Source organism: Myripristis murdjan, chromosome 3, assembly GCF_902150065.1.
Source record: "Myripristis murdjan chromosome 3, fMyrMur1.1, whole genome shotgun sequence".
Lineage (NCBI taxonomy): Eukaryota > Metazoa > Chordata > Actinopteri > Holocentriformes > Holocentridae > Myripristis > Myripristis murdjan.
In genome coordinates this window covers 28,396,330-28,415,282 of record NC_043982.1, presented here as the reverse complement: position 1 = coordinate 28,415,282, position 18,953 = coordinate 28,396,330, and the positions used below count along the sequence as shown (strand labels likewise).

The window sequence follows — 18,953 nt, the reverse complement described above, 5'->3', positions numbered from 1 at the left end:
CATATTCCTTTCTTCAGTGTTACTTGTCCCTTTTCTCTGCTTTTCGACTTTATCACTGGATCACTGTGCATTGTTTTGGATTTAAGGTTCTAACTGGAGCCACAAACCACCAGGAAACAAGGGTTGCAATCAGATGTCCAGTTTGTAAATGTTGATGTTGTCATGATGGTTGCCATGATGGTTGCCATGGCTCTAAACAAATGAAACAAATAATAATATTTCACCCAAACAAATAATAAATTCAATCTTTAAATCATCTTAAATATCTGCTCATTGCAGTACCATAAGTATTTCAAATAATAACTGGTCAAACATGTACTTCATCATAATAATCACATAACAATTTAAATCAAATTATCAATTTACCTTCATGTCAATTCTTAGATACATCATGATGCCAATAAATTAAAAGGAAAGTACATTGAAGGTTAGTCAAAAGACAAATGGCAAACACCTACAAACACTTCATCAGACAAAGAAAAGAGCCAGGTCCTTCTCCAGGCCTCTATTTATAAGGTAGGAGGTACTCCAACAATACACTGGACCACCACTTGGTGCTCCCTTGTGGAGATAAAAGGATATAAGTTTGCAGTTTCTAACATGCATAATGTTGTTTTATTCTGAATTCTTCTCTGAGCACCTGGGGATTCACCACCCCAGTTGAGAGTACAGGAAAGGGAAGCATACAGGAGCTTAGGCAAGAACAATAGGTTGCAGATTTAGATGCTGGCTTCCATTTATGTGTCATGCGAAATGTGACATTACTCTCAAACAAGATGGATGAGCTCTCTTCCCTGTGACTCTGGTCAGGAGTCACAGGGAATATCTAGAGGGTAGCTTAATGTGTTTCACAGAGACATAATCACAAGGGATAGTGCTGGTCTCTGACCATGCTGAGGGGCTTTCATATAGTGCTGACTGATAGAGAAAAGGAGAAACAAGACAAAGGTAGTTGCCACCATTTTTGTCAACTCTAAATGGTATTATTCATGGCACCTCACAGTCAGGAAAATGTCTGATTTCACAGTTCTGAACTTCATGCAGTGGACTTGACAACAAGCTGCTACTGCTCACACTGTTTACATACTGCCTTCAGTTTATGCTGACTAGCCCTGATGAAGCTACCCTTTTTAATTTGACTTTCAGTTTTACTGGATAGAGAAAATTTTGGAGTTTTCTTTTCTACCTCTGCCCATTCTGTAGAACATGTTTCCCAGGAAAATAAGACAAAAAAATGAGTGGTTAGGGAAATTTGGATCTCTGAGAGGCAACAGCCAATCACATGACTGAGGAAATGTAACAAGTTGCCCTTTCCTGTTGAAAGTCAGACAGAGAAATTGAGAGACCAATGAGAGGATGGTGGGTGGATTATATTGACACCCTCTCATTTTCCACAACAATTGGAGACTTTCTTGCAGGCTTTCTGCTGTGGTGCTGGAGAAAACCTGGGAATGAGGTTAGAGACAAGCAGTTTGTATACTGCCATAACAGGTCCCACAGCAGCCCAGCACAGCTGTCCAACACCTTCACACATCTCTGCTAGTTTCAACCTTGCCTCCCTCTCTGCCCTGGCTAACTTCATGCAAAATGTCACATGCAAGACATGCTAGAGGCTCTACAGGCTTGTTATGAGCTTATGTACTGTCTGGAACATTATTCGGCTCTCTAACCATGTTACAGTCTACATCTTTTATTGCTATTACTGACTCTGCTGATTTCTATGAAAACAGTCTGGCATTTTCTGACTCAAAATATCTGCTAAAAAGAAAAAAAAAAAGGGATGTCATGACTAAGGACACTGAGGAAGTCAAGTGTGTCAGAGGCAGCTGAGGAGGAAAATAAAGGCAGGAAAGAGCACCTGCAGGGAGATAGTGGAAAACAAACTGCAGCAGAACAGTGTGAATGAAGTCTGGAGGGGATATGGAAGATCACTGGCTATAAGCAGCAGGTGGCCCAGTGGTGAAGAGGATCAGGAAATAGCAAACAAGCTAAACCTGTTTTTCGACAGATTTAGCACAGGGACCCCAGCCCAGCAGCCCCCATCACCAGCTTTGCAGGATGCATCAATGAGGACAAAGAGGAGAAGTACAGGGATTGATGGAGAGCTTTTCTCACTACGTTTATATGCACTCTAGTAATTTGGCTTATCACCCAAGTATAGGTATAGGTGATCTGATTTCTCAAATAGCTTCCATAATACATGTGTGTAGCATGTGCAGGAAAATAATGAATTAGAAGAGTGCACTCAATAGGGAGAGGATGAGGCACCATTCTTCTGACAGATACTGTACATAGAGAGGGATATTATTGCAGGGCTACAGTGCATAAAGCCCTCTTTACAAAGACAAATGCACATTTGACAATTCAGTGGGGCAAAAACCACAGGCACTGGCCTACAGACGTGGAAACAGTGACTTGGTGAGAGGAGTCATTCTTCAAAATATTCTGGACAAGTGAGCAAGTGCATGTTTGGTGTCCAGTGAGTGCGCCCGCTGGCTCTGTCACAGACATGAATGCTTGACCCCCACAGTGAGGGGGTCCGCTGGCTCTATTACAGGCATGAATGCTTGACCCCCACAGTGAGGGGGTCCGCTGGCTCTGGTACGCTCATGGAGGGCTCACTGAAAATCAATACAAAGCTATTGATCATTACCCTGCGACGATACATTTCTATCCTGATAGGAGTGGTCCTTTCCAGGAAGACAGTACTCCTATTCAAAGGGCAGGAGGGCTCACTGAATGGTTTCATGTGCATGAAAATTGTGTAAATCATACACTATGGCCTTCACAATCACCAGATCTCAACCCACCTATGAGTAATTTAGACCGACATCATCAAAACACCAAATGAGTTAATATCTTTTGGAAGAATGACACTCTATTCCTCCAGCAGTGTTCGAGCGACTTGCAGAATCTATGCCATGGTGCATTTAAGATGTTCTGGCAGCTTGTGGTGGCCCAAACACCTGACTAAGACACTTAATGTTGTTTTGTTTTCCTTTAACTGTATATCTGTACATGCCTGAGCATGCCTGAATACATTTCTGTACATGTCACTTCCATCGTGAAAACTGCCTATGTGTTTGCATGTGTTTGATAAATGTGTAAATCTGTAAACGTCAAGCATCTTTATATATCTGTCAAGAGTCAATATACAGAGAATTCTCTCGAGCCAAGTGGAACTCTATATTCGCATGACGTTTCTTTGGTCCTCAATATGCTGTTTGTTGTATTTATAGCTATGTCATATTCTTTGCTGCTGTAATGACCCAATTCCCCTTGAGATCAATACATTTAATCTTAACTCCTTATTACCTTATTTAGACAGCAGGGAGAAGTGAGAAACAAACACAGAGACAGAGAAAAGGAGAGACAAAAATGGAAAACAGACAGAGAGAAATATCCCAGGCACCCACAGAAGTAGGAAGGTTAGGAGACAAAAATGTGCTATTCATTCCTAATTAGATGGATGGAGGGATGAATAGACAGAGGGACAAAGGAAAAACAGACTAACTATGACGCTTTGGGAATGATTTGCAAAAGTGCCTGAACATTTTATGATAACATTCAGTAACATTTTTCATTTGTAGTCCAAACTTCTTGCTCTGCAGTGACTTCAGTAAGTCTGAACCTCAGGAACAACTCATAGTTTTGACTCAAAAATCCAAGAGCATATGTAAAATCATTGGATAAACAGGCATTGTACAAACAGTATACCTACCTATACATGTTGGAGGGTCAGGCTGCCAGTAGAATCTGTTATCCATCCGTACACAGGTGATGGTGTCCTGTCCTTGGAGCTGGTAACCTGGGTCGCACTGGAACGTCATACTGTCTCCAGGCTCCTTACTGTCCCCATATCGAGAACCATTAACTGGGATGCCTGGGTCATTACAGGTTGTTGCTGTAGTAGCTGGACAATGTGACACAGAGAAAGTGTCCTTGAGGAAGTGGTCATTATATATGCCAGCAGAGGTAGCAAAAGCAAACAAATACAGGTACAAATAAAGGAGTATACAGCATGTTTACTAAAATTAAACATTCAAACCAAATCACATGCAATACACCATGAATGATGGGCACTCATTTGGTGAAACTAATAAGATGCATTATCCCATCTATCAAGTTTAATCAAAATTGGACCAGTTATGTCTTATAAATTAAATTAGTGTTTAAATTTTTAACTTGTAATTACAGCATCCCCATTGGCCCTATCAATATAATTTGTAAAGACTGAGGGATTTGTGTAGCATACTTAATGTTGATTGCCCTTATGGTTAAGGAATTAGGCCTTTCAAAGTTTGAAATTTTGACCTTTAATTACTATGACTTTATCAGGCCAATCAGTGTGATGTTTTTAAATGCCAGAACACGTTGCCAAAATACCCCCCAGTTTTACCACATAAAGCACCAGTGGTGTTTGAGATATCACATTTGGTTTTGAAATTTTGACCTTTAATTACAGCGCCTCCATCAGGCCAATCAATATATTTTAAATACCACAACACAGTGCCAAAGTGAATCATTACTCCACATTTTATCTAAATTGGACCAGTGATGTCACAATTAGGCCTCTAAAAGTTTTAAATTTTGACCTTTTGATGTCAAATTACCTTTTTTAAAACACCAGAATACAGCAGCAAAATGCATCACCCCTGAAGCTTTCTCAAAATCACACTGATGTCTGAGATATCATAATTGAGTTACAATTTTTGACTTCTAATTCTAATGCCTCAATCAGAACAAACACTGTAACATTTTTTTGCACTGGAACACAAGTGAGCAATGCATCATTTGATGTAGATGAAAATGGAGTGACTAATGAGGACTTGGCGTTTGCTTTTGACAGAGTTACGAAAATAAAGTAAATTTAAGTCATGTTTGTTCATATCTTTCAGCTACGTTGCCCCCAATGAGCTGACCGGACAGCATCTGCCACAGTTTGAAGCAATTTCATCGACTATAACAATTTGTCATGAAGATGAGTGGAATATGATTGTGTTGGATAAGGAGCCAAGGCCAAAACAACTTCACAGCATACAATATCCTTTGAAATTACTGTTCGAATAGTCTATCAAGTCTTACACCAGTAGGTTAATTTACTGGAATAATTTTCTGTGTATCACAAGCCACACTGAATATGCAAACTGTCTTTTTAATAAATATTCCAATAACCTGTGTATAGCCAAACATAATATTTTAACAACACTTTTATTATAATATTATTTCAAGCATGCATTTATTCAGCATTTATTCTATCAGATTAGAGGACTGGCAGGGAGGCAGACAGAAACAGAGAACAGAGAGAGGACAGACAAGGACAGACAAAAAGTAAGAGAAATAGAAAGAGAGTTGTGTTTGTGTCATCCCTTTAAATTACTCACTCAATAAATCCAAAGACCTACCTTTAAATAAATCAGTGCAGTGGTAAATATTACCATCGCTTTAGTAAATCAGTGTGGGGGTAAATATAAGGAGTCATTACCATAGTAATGGAATAACAGTGGTTTGATTAGCATGTTAGTGGGTGTAAATATTTATGGTTCTAAATATGGGGCTAATGGAAAAAACAAAATGTGTGTGCGCGTGTGTGTGAGTAGAGAGAGAGAGACAGAGAGAGAGAGAGAGAGAGAGAGAGAGAGAGAGAGAGATCACTGGATGTAAATATTTATGATTGGAAATATGGTTCTGATAAAAAATAAATTCAAGGTATCAACTGTCACACTGTCACAGTAATGCGACTGTGTGTGTGTGTGTGTGTGTGTGTGTCTGGGTGTGTGTGCACAAAAAAAGTGCAAGTGGAGGTGTATGAGGAGGTGTTGGTAATTAAAATATATGTAGCCTATGAAAAAATGGATGTAATGTGAATGCTATATTGTGAGAAACAAGCAAAGCGTTGCAAAGTACTGTAGTGTGTGTGTGTGTGTGTGTGTGTGTGTGTGTGTGTGCGTGTGTGTGTGTGTGCTGATGTGGAAAAGCCATTCCAAAAGTGAGATGCTTGTGACTGCATTTCTGCTGACCAACTTTTCTTACTTTGATTCTCGTTGATTGGGTCAAAAAAGACTCTCCTGCACCCAAAGGATACAGTTTTGTGGGAATGCACAGTACCTTATTATATTTAAAGGAAAACAAACAACAATGTACTTTTTTTTTTTTTTTTTTTTTTTTTTTTTTTAATACATATCCATGAAACAATTACACAGAGTATCTACTTGCAGTCATTGCTGGAAGATGATCTGTGAGGAAAGCAACCGTTGCTCAGTTTCTCTTCAGATAGATCTTAACCTTTCCAGCTCACAACCACTAAAAGTAAAAAGATGTCATGATCTGCCAACTGGCGAGAGCATGTAAGCACACTATTGTGAACTGGGAAATGAATCAATAACCTTTTATTATCCCTGTTCTCGGTATTTCAATATATTCCTTGCTGAGAGAAATGTACAGAATAGACTTATCAATTATGTAAAAATTTACACTGATGAAAACTGTGTTCAAAAGCCATTAAAAATGGTGGCATATTTTTAATATTAGATTGGTACTTTTTCACATCCTTTTAATCAGCTGATGGCCATACCAAAACATGCCCAGAGGGTTTCCAGTTCCCATGCTGAAAACTCCTGACTCCTGACTCTGACTTAGCCTATGTTTGAATTGCAGCTATAATTCACCCAATCTTCTGCTTATAAACTTATTATATATTCTTGCAGCTGATAATATAAATCCATTTTCTAAACCTACTGATTGTCAAAAATAATCTGATTTTAGGGCACCCAGGCGGCTCATAAGGTAAAGCGCATTCCATGTATCAAGGCTGTGTCCTTACCGCAGGGGCCCGGGCCCTTCGCTGCATGTCATCCCCTCTCTCCCCCCTGCCTTTCCTGTCTCTCTCAGCTGTCACTAGCAAATGAAGAGCAAATGCCAAAAATATAATCTAAAAAAAAAAAAAAAAAAAAAAAAAAAGCGATTTTATTATTAATTAACAAACTAACCTGGGATGAGTCAAGGCTCATCAAGTTTTATTCCCCTTCCTCCTGTTTTTCCCAAACTATGGGTTGGGATGTAAAATGAGCCCTGGGCCTGTCAGTGGTGGGCTCATACATGACAAGAGTACTTATTAATGGGCCTGGGTCCCAGGGTGCAATACTAAATTTCTTATTTGAGTCCTCAGCATAAGCATTTTTAAGCTGTTAAGTGCTGCATTAATTTAAGACTAATTCTCTTATGGCCAATATAAATGAAGTCTGTAATAATAACTAACTAAGAAGCTATAACAGCATGTGTGTGATGGGCATTGAGTTTGGTAATTGGCTAATTTAACTGCTAATGTAGTAACTGTTTTTTGTTCATAAAGGGCTCTGAGGGATAGAATAGAGTGGACTACCAAAATCAGTGAATTCAACGCAGATTTTAATAGGTACACTTTTTGGGTTTTGTCTGCCAGTCAATCTAACCATCCATCTGTCCATTAAGGGTACAACAATATACCTCCTTCATATCATCCAACACAAAACACCATGAAGTGTGTGTGTGTGTGTGTGTGTGTGTGTGTGTGTGTGTGTGTGAGTGAGTGAAACAAATGTTACTAGGTACCTGTTGTTTTTGTGAATAAAAAATTGAAAAGTTATTTATTCCTTGTATATTTTCTCAACGCTTTACTTTTAATCTGGATTGCCTATAACAATGTAAATCTTAATCGCTGATGAAGACTATTTCATCATACATGATGCATCATTGCTTTTTGCACGCTGGTGGGACCACCTGTTGTGTTGTTACCCCTGCCCTGAGTTTGCCACTGCCCTGTACTGCTTTAAATGTACGATGGTTAAAGTTACTTACTAGAGAACTGTATAGAAAATCCTTGCTTGCTGATAAAGTAATCAGAATCAAACTGCAGAGTGAGTATGTTGAAAGTGGAGTGGGTGTCCTCAGGTAAGGCCGGACCAGACCACTCCTTCAGCAGGATCCCTCCCTCCGATGGCCCAGACGGACCATCCCAGACTCTCAGGATGTCATGGCCAACCTCGGTGTCAAAGACAATGAAGTGGAGGCTGAGAAGAGACAGAAAACACACAGAGATCCAATGCACATATTAACAGCTGTTCTTTTTTTAATTCATTTGCCACAGAATCTTGTGCATCATCCAACGCACTGAAGCAGTGGCTGAGAATAGAAATCACGCACAAAAGTGTGTGTGCGCGCAAACACACATACACACACACACACACACACACACACACACACACAAATTTATGAAAGTCTTCAGTGGTAGCAGGTGTAGCCAAAATGTGTTGAGAAACACCATGGTGACATAATGACTAATGTGGTGTATTCTCCGGCACAACAGTGGGTTTGACAGCAAACATTTATCTATAATTAGTAAATATATTATTACCTGGCTGTCTTGCGGGTGTCAGCCTCTACAGTTTATGTAGAGTGGAGGCTGTTATATGGAGCAGGGCATCATCACATGAAGTACTCTAGCTACGGCTATTTCTCCTATCTGCTCTGTCTTTTTTACCCCCATGGGGAGATCAAGTTGTGCAGCATCACCGTTCATTTTCCCATTGTTTTTTTTTTTTTTTTTTTTTTTTTTTTAATAATTTATGGTAAATTAGTGACAGCTTGAACTTATCTTGAACATATCTGACATTTTTTGACACTAAAGCACATCACTAAAACGCATGATTGAGATGATGACAACAACCTGAAAGCATTTTTTTTTTTTTTTTGCAAAACAGTGTACAGATACTTGGACAAAACACATACTCTAACTACTGCACTCTATGATTGCATCACATCTTTAAAACAAGTGACAGCAATCAAGAGTTCTAAGTGTTTGACAAGCCAGCCAGGGTGTTACGGGCTGTGTAGTTTAAGACATAAGTGGCGCAGGTTGAGTGTGTGTCTCCTCTCTTGTCTCCTCCAAGTCCCACCCTGCCTCTTGCTGTTGTTGCAGTTACTGGGCGTCCACACAAGTGAGAGTTCAGCTATCAGTGTACAGATATAAAGCCCTGGGGGCAGCTAGAGTTGGTGCCAACTGGCCATTTGGCAGCTCTACTGCATGTGTGTGTCTGTGAAAGCCTATTGCCTATTGATATTTAATTGCTTGAGCTTGTTATTGTTGTGTACCAGATTTAGTAGCTTATTATTACTCCCAGCTTTGGAGGGTGCATACTCTGCTTGAGTATTTGACAAACTTATTTCTTTGTTTGTATCGATTTTTATAGGGTTATTGTTTGCTGTAGCTATTTTTATAATCACCAGCTATTGTTAACCATTGCAGTGGTTCCTGTATTCTCATTTTAAATTACCGTATTGATCTGAATATAAGACGATATTTTTTCCATTGAAAATGCCCTGAAAAAACGCCCTCGTCTTATATTGGGGGTCTAAGCAAATACACATGTATTGTACTTGCATATGTTCCATGCTTGAATGTGTACACTTCCCCCGCTCTGGCACGGTTGGAAGGGGTGTGCTCCAGCACGGTACGGGCGTTCATGCACGAGCACATGCACGGTCACGCACACAGCGCGCGAACGTGGATACAACGTAAATCATGCAACTTTCCTCCTGCCTCCGCAAAATCGTTTAATGCGAAGCGCGATTACCCAATTGAATGTAGCAGCCAGCTGACATGCCGCTCCGGCTGTCAGTTGGACGCTCTCTGAAGTTACCTCCGAAACTGTCAAGGTAAATAAACATCCCTTAACCCTGGCTCTGAGTGCAATGTGAGACGGTGGCAGTCTCAGAAAGAAGAGCTAAAAAAAAAAAAAAATGCCCACAGCCAGAGAAGGGCTTTTCGTGGTCCAAAAACTGGTCGATTCAACGAGACTGACAGGAGGGTGTGCGATTTTGTGAATGAGAAACGTAGTGAAGGACTGCCCGTTACGAGGGCTGTGATGCAGCAAAAAGCACTTGAAGTTGCCACAGAGCTCAAAATATCCCGCACTGAGTTTAAAGCTAGCATGGGCTGGTGTTGCAGAATGCAGTGGCGGATTTAAGAAATTTGGGACCCAAGGCAAAGGGACCCAAGGCAAAGGCAACACACAAAACAGGGGCCCCGAGACACACATAATACGATAAGCATTCTGCTGGCATTTTAGCAAAAGTATTTTAATCAAAAACATAATTAATGTGCGCAAATAAGTAATAACTGTATTAACCATAAGTGTATGAGGAGTTTTATGGGGCCCTCAGGAACTTGGGGCCCTAGGCAACCGCCTAGTTTTGCCTAATGGTAAGTCCGCTCCTGGCAGAATGTCCATATAAAAAGTATTTTTCCAAAAAAGGGTCTTGAAAAAGAGGGGTCGTCTTAAAATCAGGGTCGTCTTTTATTCGGGTCAATACGGTACTTCTAATGGACTGTATTTCTATAGGGCTTTTCTAGTCTACTGAGCTCTCAAGGCGCTTCACAATGTTTTGCCTCACATTCATCCAGTCACACACACACACAAACACATTCACACACTGATGGCAGAGGGTACCATGCAAGGTGCCAAGCTGTCCATCAGGAGCAGTTTGGGGTTCAGTCTTGTCTTGCTCAAGGACACTTCGACACACTCTGAAGGAGCCATTACCACATCTGGCCCACAACTTCCAAGTGGCCCAGCCTGTTTGAAGTCAATATGCTATTTCAATAGCAATTTTAATATTTGAATTGTAATATTATTTTAATAAAAACATATTTGTTAATAGCATTGTTAGTGCATAGCCTAAATAGTTACAGCACCGCGACTGTAGTCTGAAAACCGTAAGCAGTCAGGAAGCAAACCAGCATGAGAAACATATTCCACCAATCAGGATATCTCTGCCAACCCTGAAACATAAAGTTAACAATAGAAACCACTGGTTTAACACTTCCTGGACTGGTTTATTTTACTGCTATCTCCAAATGTAAAACCAATTTTATTCTGTTTCTGCAGTTTGTGATATTTGACCTTTTTTTTTTTTTTTTTTTTTTTTTTTTGTCCAATTGAATTTGTAATTGAATAGCCTTGCCCTTGACTATTTTGGGGATGTAACACAAGGGATTCAGGCCTGTTTGCCAGCTGGGATTTGGAAGTGCCTCAAGGTTATTTGAAACACTGAGATTACAATCAACTTCAGAGCAAACAAGAGATCTAATCACATCGCATATTGTGTAAACTAGTGATACTTGGGTCAACCCATACCCATGGGTCAGGCGGGTGCAGGTAAGCTTATTAGAAAATATCACAGGTTCATGTAGGTGGGTCAAAAAGTGACCCGCAGCATATGGAGTAAGCTATAAACAACTCACAGAAATACTGCACGCAATAGGCTAGGCTGTGCAGTACTAGTTTGCCTTCACTTCCTCTCTCTCTGTCGCTATTTCTCTCTCAACCACACACAGGCATGCAAGCAGCTTTTTCATCAATTTGAGATTGTGATTCTGGTCAGTGTGTTGAAACTTTACCAACAAGATTTCTTCCCTAAGTGGTATCCATAGCTTTCTTATACAATCAAAGCTCTTTTTTGGTCCAAAAAAAAAAAAAAAAAAGAGACTACCACTGATGATATGATGGATTTGCTCAGAGAAAAGTTAAATACAGGCAATGCTAAGGTTGCACGCAAAGAGAGCCAAAAAAGTCAGGTGTGGCAGAGCTTCAGGCAGGTTATATGTTCAGCGATGGCCAGTTCTGAATGCAAATTGTAGGGGGTGAATTGATACCTCTGCACCTGCCTCAGCTGATTTCTGAGAGCAGAGTATGGAAGAGCTCTGCAACCCTCATGACTCAACATATCACAAATCACCAACCTCCTCCCAAGCCATGCAGCTGCTTAGCACACTAGCTTGAAACAAACTATTAGTCAGCAAGCTAAACCCATCTAACACCCAACAAAGGTAAATATGCACATAACTTTAAGCATATATGGGATTGTCTTGCTCTTCTTAGTTAGTTTCTTATAATGCAAAGTTTAAGCCTAACAGGCTAACTGCTGGATGTCATCATATATCATAATAGTGTGTGTGTAACTGCTTCATACTTACCTAATAGTCTTGCCTGTATCAGCCTCTATAGTCCAGGTGCAGTGCAGGTTGTTGTCATACGGTGCAGGGTATCCTGGAGACAGAATACGTCCAGAGACCGCTCCAGTTATATGGCCTCCACACTCCGCTACAAGGACACAAAACACACACAGACACATATCATTGGGATACATGTAATCAGGGTATATGCAGGAATCTTGAAGTTAATTTTAATTTTTTTTTTTAATTTTTAAGACTTTTTCAAGACCCTTTCAATATTTTTAATACCTCACCGCACAACAACGGAGTACTTTTTACCACGGATCTTTTGTAGCACAGAGGAGATATGTTGCTCAAACACTCGGTATGTGATGTTAGTGTATGTTTATGAGTTGTAGAACATAATAAATTATCTTGAAGGAGTAGATGCTAAATTACTATTTGTTTTAAAAATGTAAATTAATTATCAAACGGACCTAACAATTCAACTACCATGAGCAGTAGTATGCCTGTGTGAATGAGCAGTAGTATGCATGTGATAACATAGATTGAAAATTAAGCCGAAGTGATACCGCTTCTCTGAACAGACAAGCTAAGCCAGTGTGCCGCTGTTAGCCAGTGAAAATAGAGCGGAGTGGCAACTCTTCGCTTTGTTACACAATCTATGTCAGAGCGCTGCTGTAGCTGGAAAGCTTCATTGCTTTTTGGACTCGTACAGTGTCGGCGCAGTTGTTGTAATTTTTTTCTTGGTGGTGCAGGTGCAGGTGAAACGACTGGAGGGGTTGTGCCACCCAGATTTGCTTCCCTCCATGTAATTCTCCCCAGACATGCGTTCATATTCCACACAAAAACAGCATTTCATTCAAATTATGTCTAATTCCACGTTAAAATAGATTCCTTTTTATTTGGCCAATTCCGCGATTCCGTCCGTGATTCGGCCCTAGTTAAGTTGAACGCATAGATTCATGTAACATTTCACCCGCCCGCTCGTTCTGGCGCTCTCAAAGACAATTTATGAATGCACCCACAATAGCCTAGTTTTTTATGTACCTGTTCATCTTTGTTTTTTAATAAAAATTTTATAAAAACTTTATAAAGTCATAATAAGACTTTTAAATACTTTTTAAGGGTCTTAATTTTCCCAAAATTGATTTATCACCTTTTAATACTTTTCAAGACCCCGCGGATACCCTGGGAATGCAACACTTTTTTAATGGACTTGGATTTATGTATAATGTTGAACTATTGTTGTTTGATATTTACAACTTTATTCTGAGTAATATTTTTGTGTAATGAAGCTGGAAAACCAGGAGTAAGTAAGGTTTATTATTTACCTTGAATTTTTGAATTTTTTTAGACATATATAAAGAAATCTCAGTAAATTTATATAATATAATGAAAGAGCCACTTGCTCTCTCTGAGACTAACAGTCACATAGGCTATATGGGCAATTATAGCAAATCAATGCATAGTCAGACGTATTTAGACGGTTGCATATATTTTTTCTGTTAGTGACAATTTTTTCACAGGGAATCATTTTCACAGACTCAAAAATATTTGAAAAGAATGACATTATATTAAATAATGTTCCTACAGAACAATGATGTGTAGCTGCTGGGGCTCCTTCAATATCAGATTCTTAGTGTTACATTTTCAGTTGTTTGAGCCTTTTTTCATTTCATTGTATCTCTATGAGACACTGTGACTCAACTTGGATCTAAATTACTCTGAGGTGTGAAGGTTGGGATAAATGAGAACAAGTTAACAAAGGTCTGACTCATTAAATCGACCTTGAATTATCCATGCTCCTGCTACAGTGCTTCAAGGCTGGCAAATAACTTTGATGGGTGTTTTGGCTTAAAAAATCTCCCATTAGAGTCCAATGGAAAAAGTGCTATTTATTACACAGTGCACAGCTGGCATCATAGCTGGCACTTTAACATTATTTTTTGTATTATTTTTATGGTGTCTTTGCTTTACCAGATAATATAGAGTGGAGAATGACAGGAGAGACGGGAGACAGAAAGAAAGAGGGAAAGACACTGAGCAGATCATGTCGGTACATGATACACACTGCAGCCTGCTGAGCCACCAGATTGCTTATGTTTAGAAACCAGTGTGGGTACAGAGCAGGCTTTATATCTGTGTCTGTATTGTGTGCTTGTGTGAGTGAAGAGAGCACCATTCAAACGGGGCTGCAATTTACAATGCCATGACAACCTACTGCTGTCACATTACCTCAGGCTAAACCCACACAAACACTCAGACACACACAGAGAGAGAGGCAGATAAACACACAGAAACACACCTGGCCGGAAACACACTTGTGCACTCTTAAGAAAAGCACATAGAAAGAAAGACAGATGGACAGACAAACTCTGTAACTCTCTCTCCCTCTCTCTCTCTCTCTCTCTCTCTCTCTCTCTCTCTCTCTCTCACACACACACACACACACACACTCACTGTAATCAGTGTTATTTTCGTTCCAGCTGATAGAAAGTGTAGCCTAGAATAGAGGAAAGGCAAATTGCTGTGGAAAAAAGGAAAGAAATGGAAGGTGGCACAGAGAAAACAGACAAAAAAAAAAAACAGACATCCAAAAAAAGAGATAGAGGGAGACAGAGAGAAAGAGTGAGAGAGCATGAATGAATGGGGAAGAGACAGAGTTATTTAGCAAGCTTGGGCCACTGACAACTACTATATCCCGAATTAGAAACCAAAAAAGAGAGAGGAAGCACACGTATAGAGAGATGGAGACAGACAGGCTTACTGTATAAAAGGAGAAAGAGACACAATGAGAAAAAGACACCTACAGAGACAGACCGCCACTGTGTTTGAGCCTGTGTGGGAGAGAGAGAGAGAGAGAGAGAGAGAGAGAGGGAAAGAGAGAGAGAGAGAGAGAGAGAAACAGTATAGAAATAGCCTAAGGCAGTGCTGGCTCCTCATCTCCATGCTAGTACATGCAGTAGTGGGACTGAGTCAGACAGACCGGCACAGAGGCAGAGACACACACATACACAAACACATGCACACACACACACACACCTCAACAGACAGACAAAAAAGGTAGATACAAAGGTAGCTGGAGAGCTAGTTAGCCCACGGCTGTGCCAACGACTATTCTCTTGGTTGCTGGCTTACCTGAAATGAGGCAGAGACAGAGCAGCTAGAAATTAATGACTGACTGTGCAACTACACAAGGACTCTGTCACACACACACCACACACACACAGGCCATGCTTCACTGCAGAGAGCTCAGGTGTGTTGGCAGGTTAAAACGACACAATAGTCGGCTCTCCAGCAGGGAATACCAAATTAACAGCTGCCAAGTGCCTGCTTCTGCTCATCTTATTTCAACAGGACAGAGATATTTACTGGGAGGCGTTGTGATTTGTCAGATGTACACATCTGCAGAAATATTTGTAGGGAAGTGCTAATTCTGCAAGGGGACATTGTACTTTCAAAATGGCAAATTTGCTTTAGGGACTGTAAAGCTCGCTGTGGAAAACCAAATGTTCAGTTCATGCTTCAGTGGTGGCTGCAGAATGAAAATAAGCAGTCAGACTGGCCAGCTGTATGTGTGTTAGCTAAAGCTGAGGCTGAGGTATGAAAGCCCAGTGCGCCTTACATACACAAAGTGACTTTCACAGGTCCACAAGCAAAACAAAAAAAAAAAAAAAAAAAACAAAAAACATCACCGTGACATGTCGGTGAGCTCAAGTGTTTTGGCAGGTCAGAGGAACTGAATGTTTGGCACACTCCTCTCCACCCTAATTAACAGCTGCCAAGTGCCAACTAAAGCTAAATCTGCCCCCTGGCAGCTTATCTGCCTTACTACCTGGGAAATATTCAAATAGATTCCAAATGTGCCAAATGAGAAACCTTTTATGTCTGTCATTTTCACCTTCTCAAAAATAAAACCTGGTATTGTGCAAGTGGAGATAGCAGTTACATATTACTGCTGAATAAGCCGATACGCTTCCTGGCAGTCCTCTTACACTTCCCTCTTACTCTGATTTTGAATAATAATTTCCTTAATCCTGTGTTGTTTCAGTAAAAATTGGTCTGATTTTGACGCAATGCGACTTAACATTCACTTTCCTGTGGTTTGATTTATAATCTATTTGGAGGTAATTTTCACTTCAGTGTGTGAAAATCATAACCAGGCTGCCTTTTTTTTTTTTTTTAGCTGTGACCAGCATCTCTATCGCTCGCTCAGTCACTCCTGTCAGTCCACAAAACTTTCCCCACCCTTTGGCAGCCCCAGATTTCACCCTAAGCGGCTGAAATCTGGCATGGAGGAGCGTGTGTGTATGTATGTGTGTGTGTGTGTGTGTATGTGTGTGTGTGTGTGTGTGTGTGTGCGTACAGGTGTGTGTTTGTGTTCATGCCACTTGGCTAAAAGGTGGCCTATAAAACAAAGTTTTTAGTTTTTGCAACTTCTAAAAGGATTCACGGAATCTGCCCAAACATTGTAGAAAGACACACACACACACACACACACACACACACACACACACACACACACACACACACACACACACACACACACACAGTTGTGTTTCCATCACTTCAGCGGACATTACATTTACTTTCACTCATTTCCTGGAGACTTATCCTAACCCTAACCCTAACCTTAACCTAACCCTAAAGTTATCTCACCTTTAAATCAAGTCTTCACCCTAACATTAATGATTTTTGCTAAGGGCGTTTACTTTTTGTCCCCATATGGCAGGGGAGTTGTAAGTTTCTTCAGTCACTGAATCAACAGGTCATTTTTCACCATATTAGCTGATGTTGATGTGTGCATGGCATAACAGCTAACTTCTTTCAGGTTGAATTATTCCTACTGTTTTTAACTTCATCATTCACACAGACGCACACAAGCAAGGCAATTAGATTTGGTGCTGACATGATTAGTTGATTGACTGATTAGTTATTATTTGACAGAAAATTAATTTATCTGGTGTGAATATGGTGATAAATTACTTGTTTCAGTCATTCATCAAGTAAAAAATGCAGTTAACAGTTTCACAAACTAGAAAATGAAATGTTTTTTTTGTTTGCTTGTTTGTTTTTGGCAGGTGGCAATATTAAGTAATCAGTTTTAAGACATTGCTGAGAGTTCTTGTGAATTGTGATGGGCATTATGGCTGAATCATATAGTAAAGTAATTTAATTGCAATTACTATGACTGACATAATTTTGTATAATAATTTAGATTTTCACTAAAAATACTGCTGAAGTGATGATGATGTAATTTTTGTTGGGTTCGTACCAAAAACACAATTTTCCTGATGTCCAGAGATTTCAATTTGTTGGCCAGAGAATCGCTGTAGCACTGCAGTACTTCATTTATAATGTTTTTTTTTTTTTTTTTTTTTTTTTTTTTCTGCCTCACGTTGTACCTTTATCAAAAAATTGCCGCTTCTGCGATCTGGATATTTCATCTGGCCATATTGTGCATTCAATAATATTTCGATTAACTGTTCAGCCCTAATGGGGGTTTGACATTATTTTTGACATTTTATAGACTAAATTACTAAGAAATTAATTTTAAAAAATTATGATTATTATGACTTTAATTTAGGCATGAATATTTTGGACTGCAATTTGTGTTTGGATTCCAGCAAAAAAGCGAAAAATTAGCAGTATAATGAATTACTTTTCTCATATTATAACTGCAGTTTTGTTATTCACTTGGAAATGAGTAATAGGTAATGATTAATACATGATCATTTTTGAGCCAGACATTAAACCTAACTTTATCAGGAAGAGTAAGGCAGTGCTAGAAGGAGTGCTTAACATTAGTATTGTGGGGTCATAGTGTGTTGAATCAGTCCATCATGCCCCCTTTTTACTGACTCACTCAATTTATCACTCACTCACTTACTTGAATCATCATGCTCCCACTATAGAGATGTTTTACCCTGCTACTCTTCTCACTGAACTCCATGGAAAGTATGTAATGTAAATAATGTAATAAATTCAGGTGCATGGAGGCTGCGTAGTAGTTAGCATACTAACCGATGCAGGAGGGAAGTGGTTTGTCCCAGACACGTCTGTCTCCACTGAGGCAGGTGAGTGTACTGCTACCATGCAGACTGTATCCAGGGTTACAGGAGTATAGAACAAACGTGTTGGCATAGTGACCGTCGTCCTGGATCTTATAGCCGTAACTGGGCACACCTGGTTCCTCACATCGGACCAGGTCAAAGCCTAGAAACAGACACAGAAGGCACAGTGAGAAAAGCTTGCACACACACAAGTATGCACACACACACACACACACACACACACACACACACACACAAATTAGGTCAGCCTTTCCATGCAGCAACACAGCGCTGCATAAGAGAACAGAGTGATTCAGAGAGGTTTTGGGCAGGGGCACATAAGGTCATCTTGTTCCTCTCCATAGTCCCGCTGATAAGATTTTGTGTTGTTTTAACACTCCATACAACCACAGATTCAATGACACTTTTTTCTGTATTATAAAAATGCATGGGCTATTCTCTTTTCTGTTCTCTTTTCTATTCTCTTCATAAGAATGTATCAAAACAGGTGGTGTGTAATTGCTAGATTCATGATTCAAAAATGGTTCCTACAGTATGTGAATCAGAGGCAAAGTATAAAATAACCTTATGTCCCACACAAACACCCATACACATTGCAATGAGCACAGTGTAAGGGGAGGAATTTCACTGTTATTTGTGTGTTTAAAATAACAAAAAAAAAAAAACAGGGAAGTTTCCCTTCTCCAGGCTAGGAAGACAAACAAAGAGAGGACACCATCATCAGCATATTTTCTAAGCCTGGGGTCAGCCACTTATGACCATATTGTCCTCCCCTCAGATCACAAACTTCCAAGTTGTTATGTAAGGGATAATGTTCAGTGAGCAGGTCATTATCACGAAATGATATAAAGCCCCAGTTTAAAATGATTTTATTACAAGCTTCT

The 18,953-nt window shown here is 39.8% G+C and overlaps 1 protein-coding gene across 1 annotated transcript in view; it reads right to left on the bottom strand.

Annotated features, from left to right (window-relative positions):
• LOC115378771 (CUB and sushi domain-containing protein 1-like) overlaps positions 1–18,953 on the bottom strand; it is a 659,837-nt gene that overhangs the window by 142,888 nt on the left and 497,996 nt on the right. Inside the window, exons 26-29 of the mRNA XM_030079264.1 lie at positions 18,020–18,211; positions 12,014–12,140; positions 7,837–8,048; positions 3,722–3,913 (exon numbers count right to left, since the gene is read on the bottom strand). Of these exons, the coding sequence (XP_029935124.1) occupies positions 3,722–3,913; positions 7,837–8,048; positions 12,014–12,140; positions 18,020–18,211 (723 nt within the window). The remainder of the gene's footprint in view (positions 1–3,721; positions 3,914–7,836; positions 8,049–12,013; positions 12,141–18,019; positions 18,212–18,953) is intronic.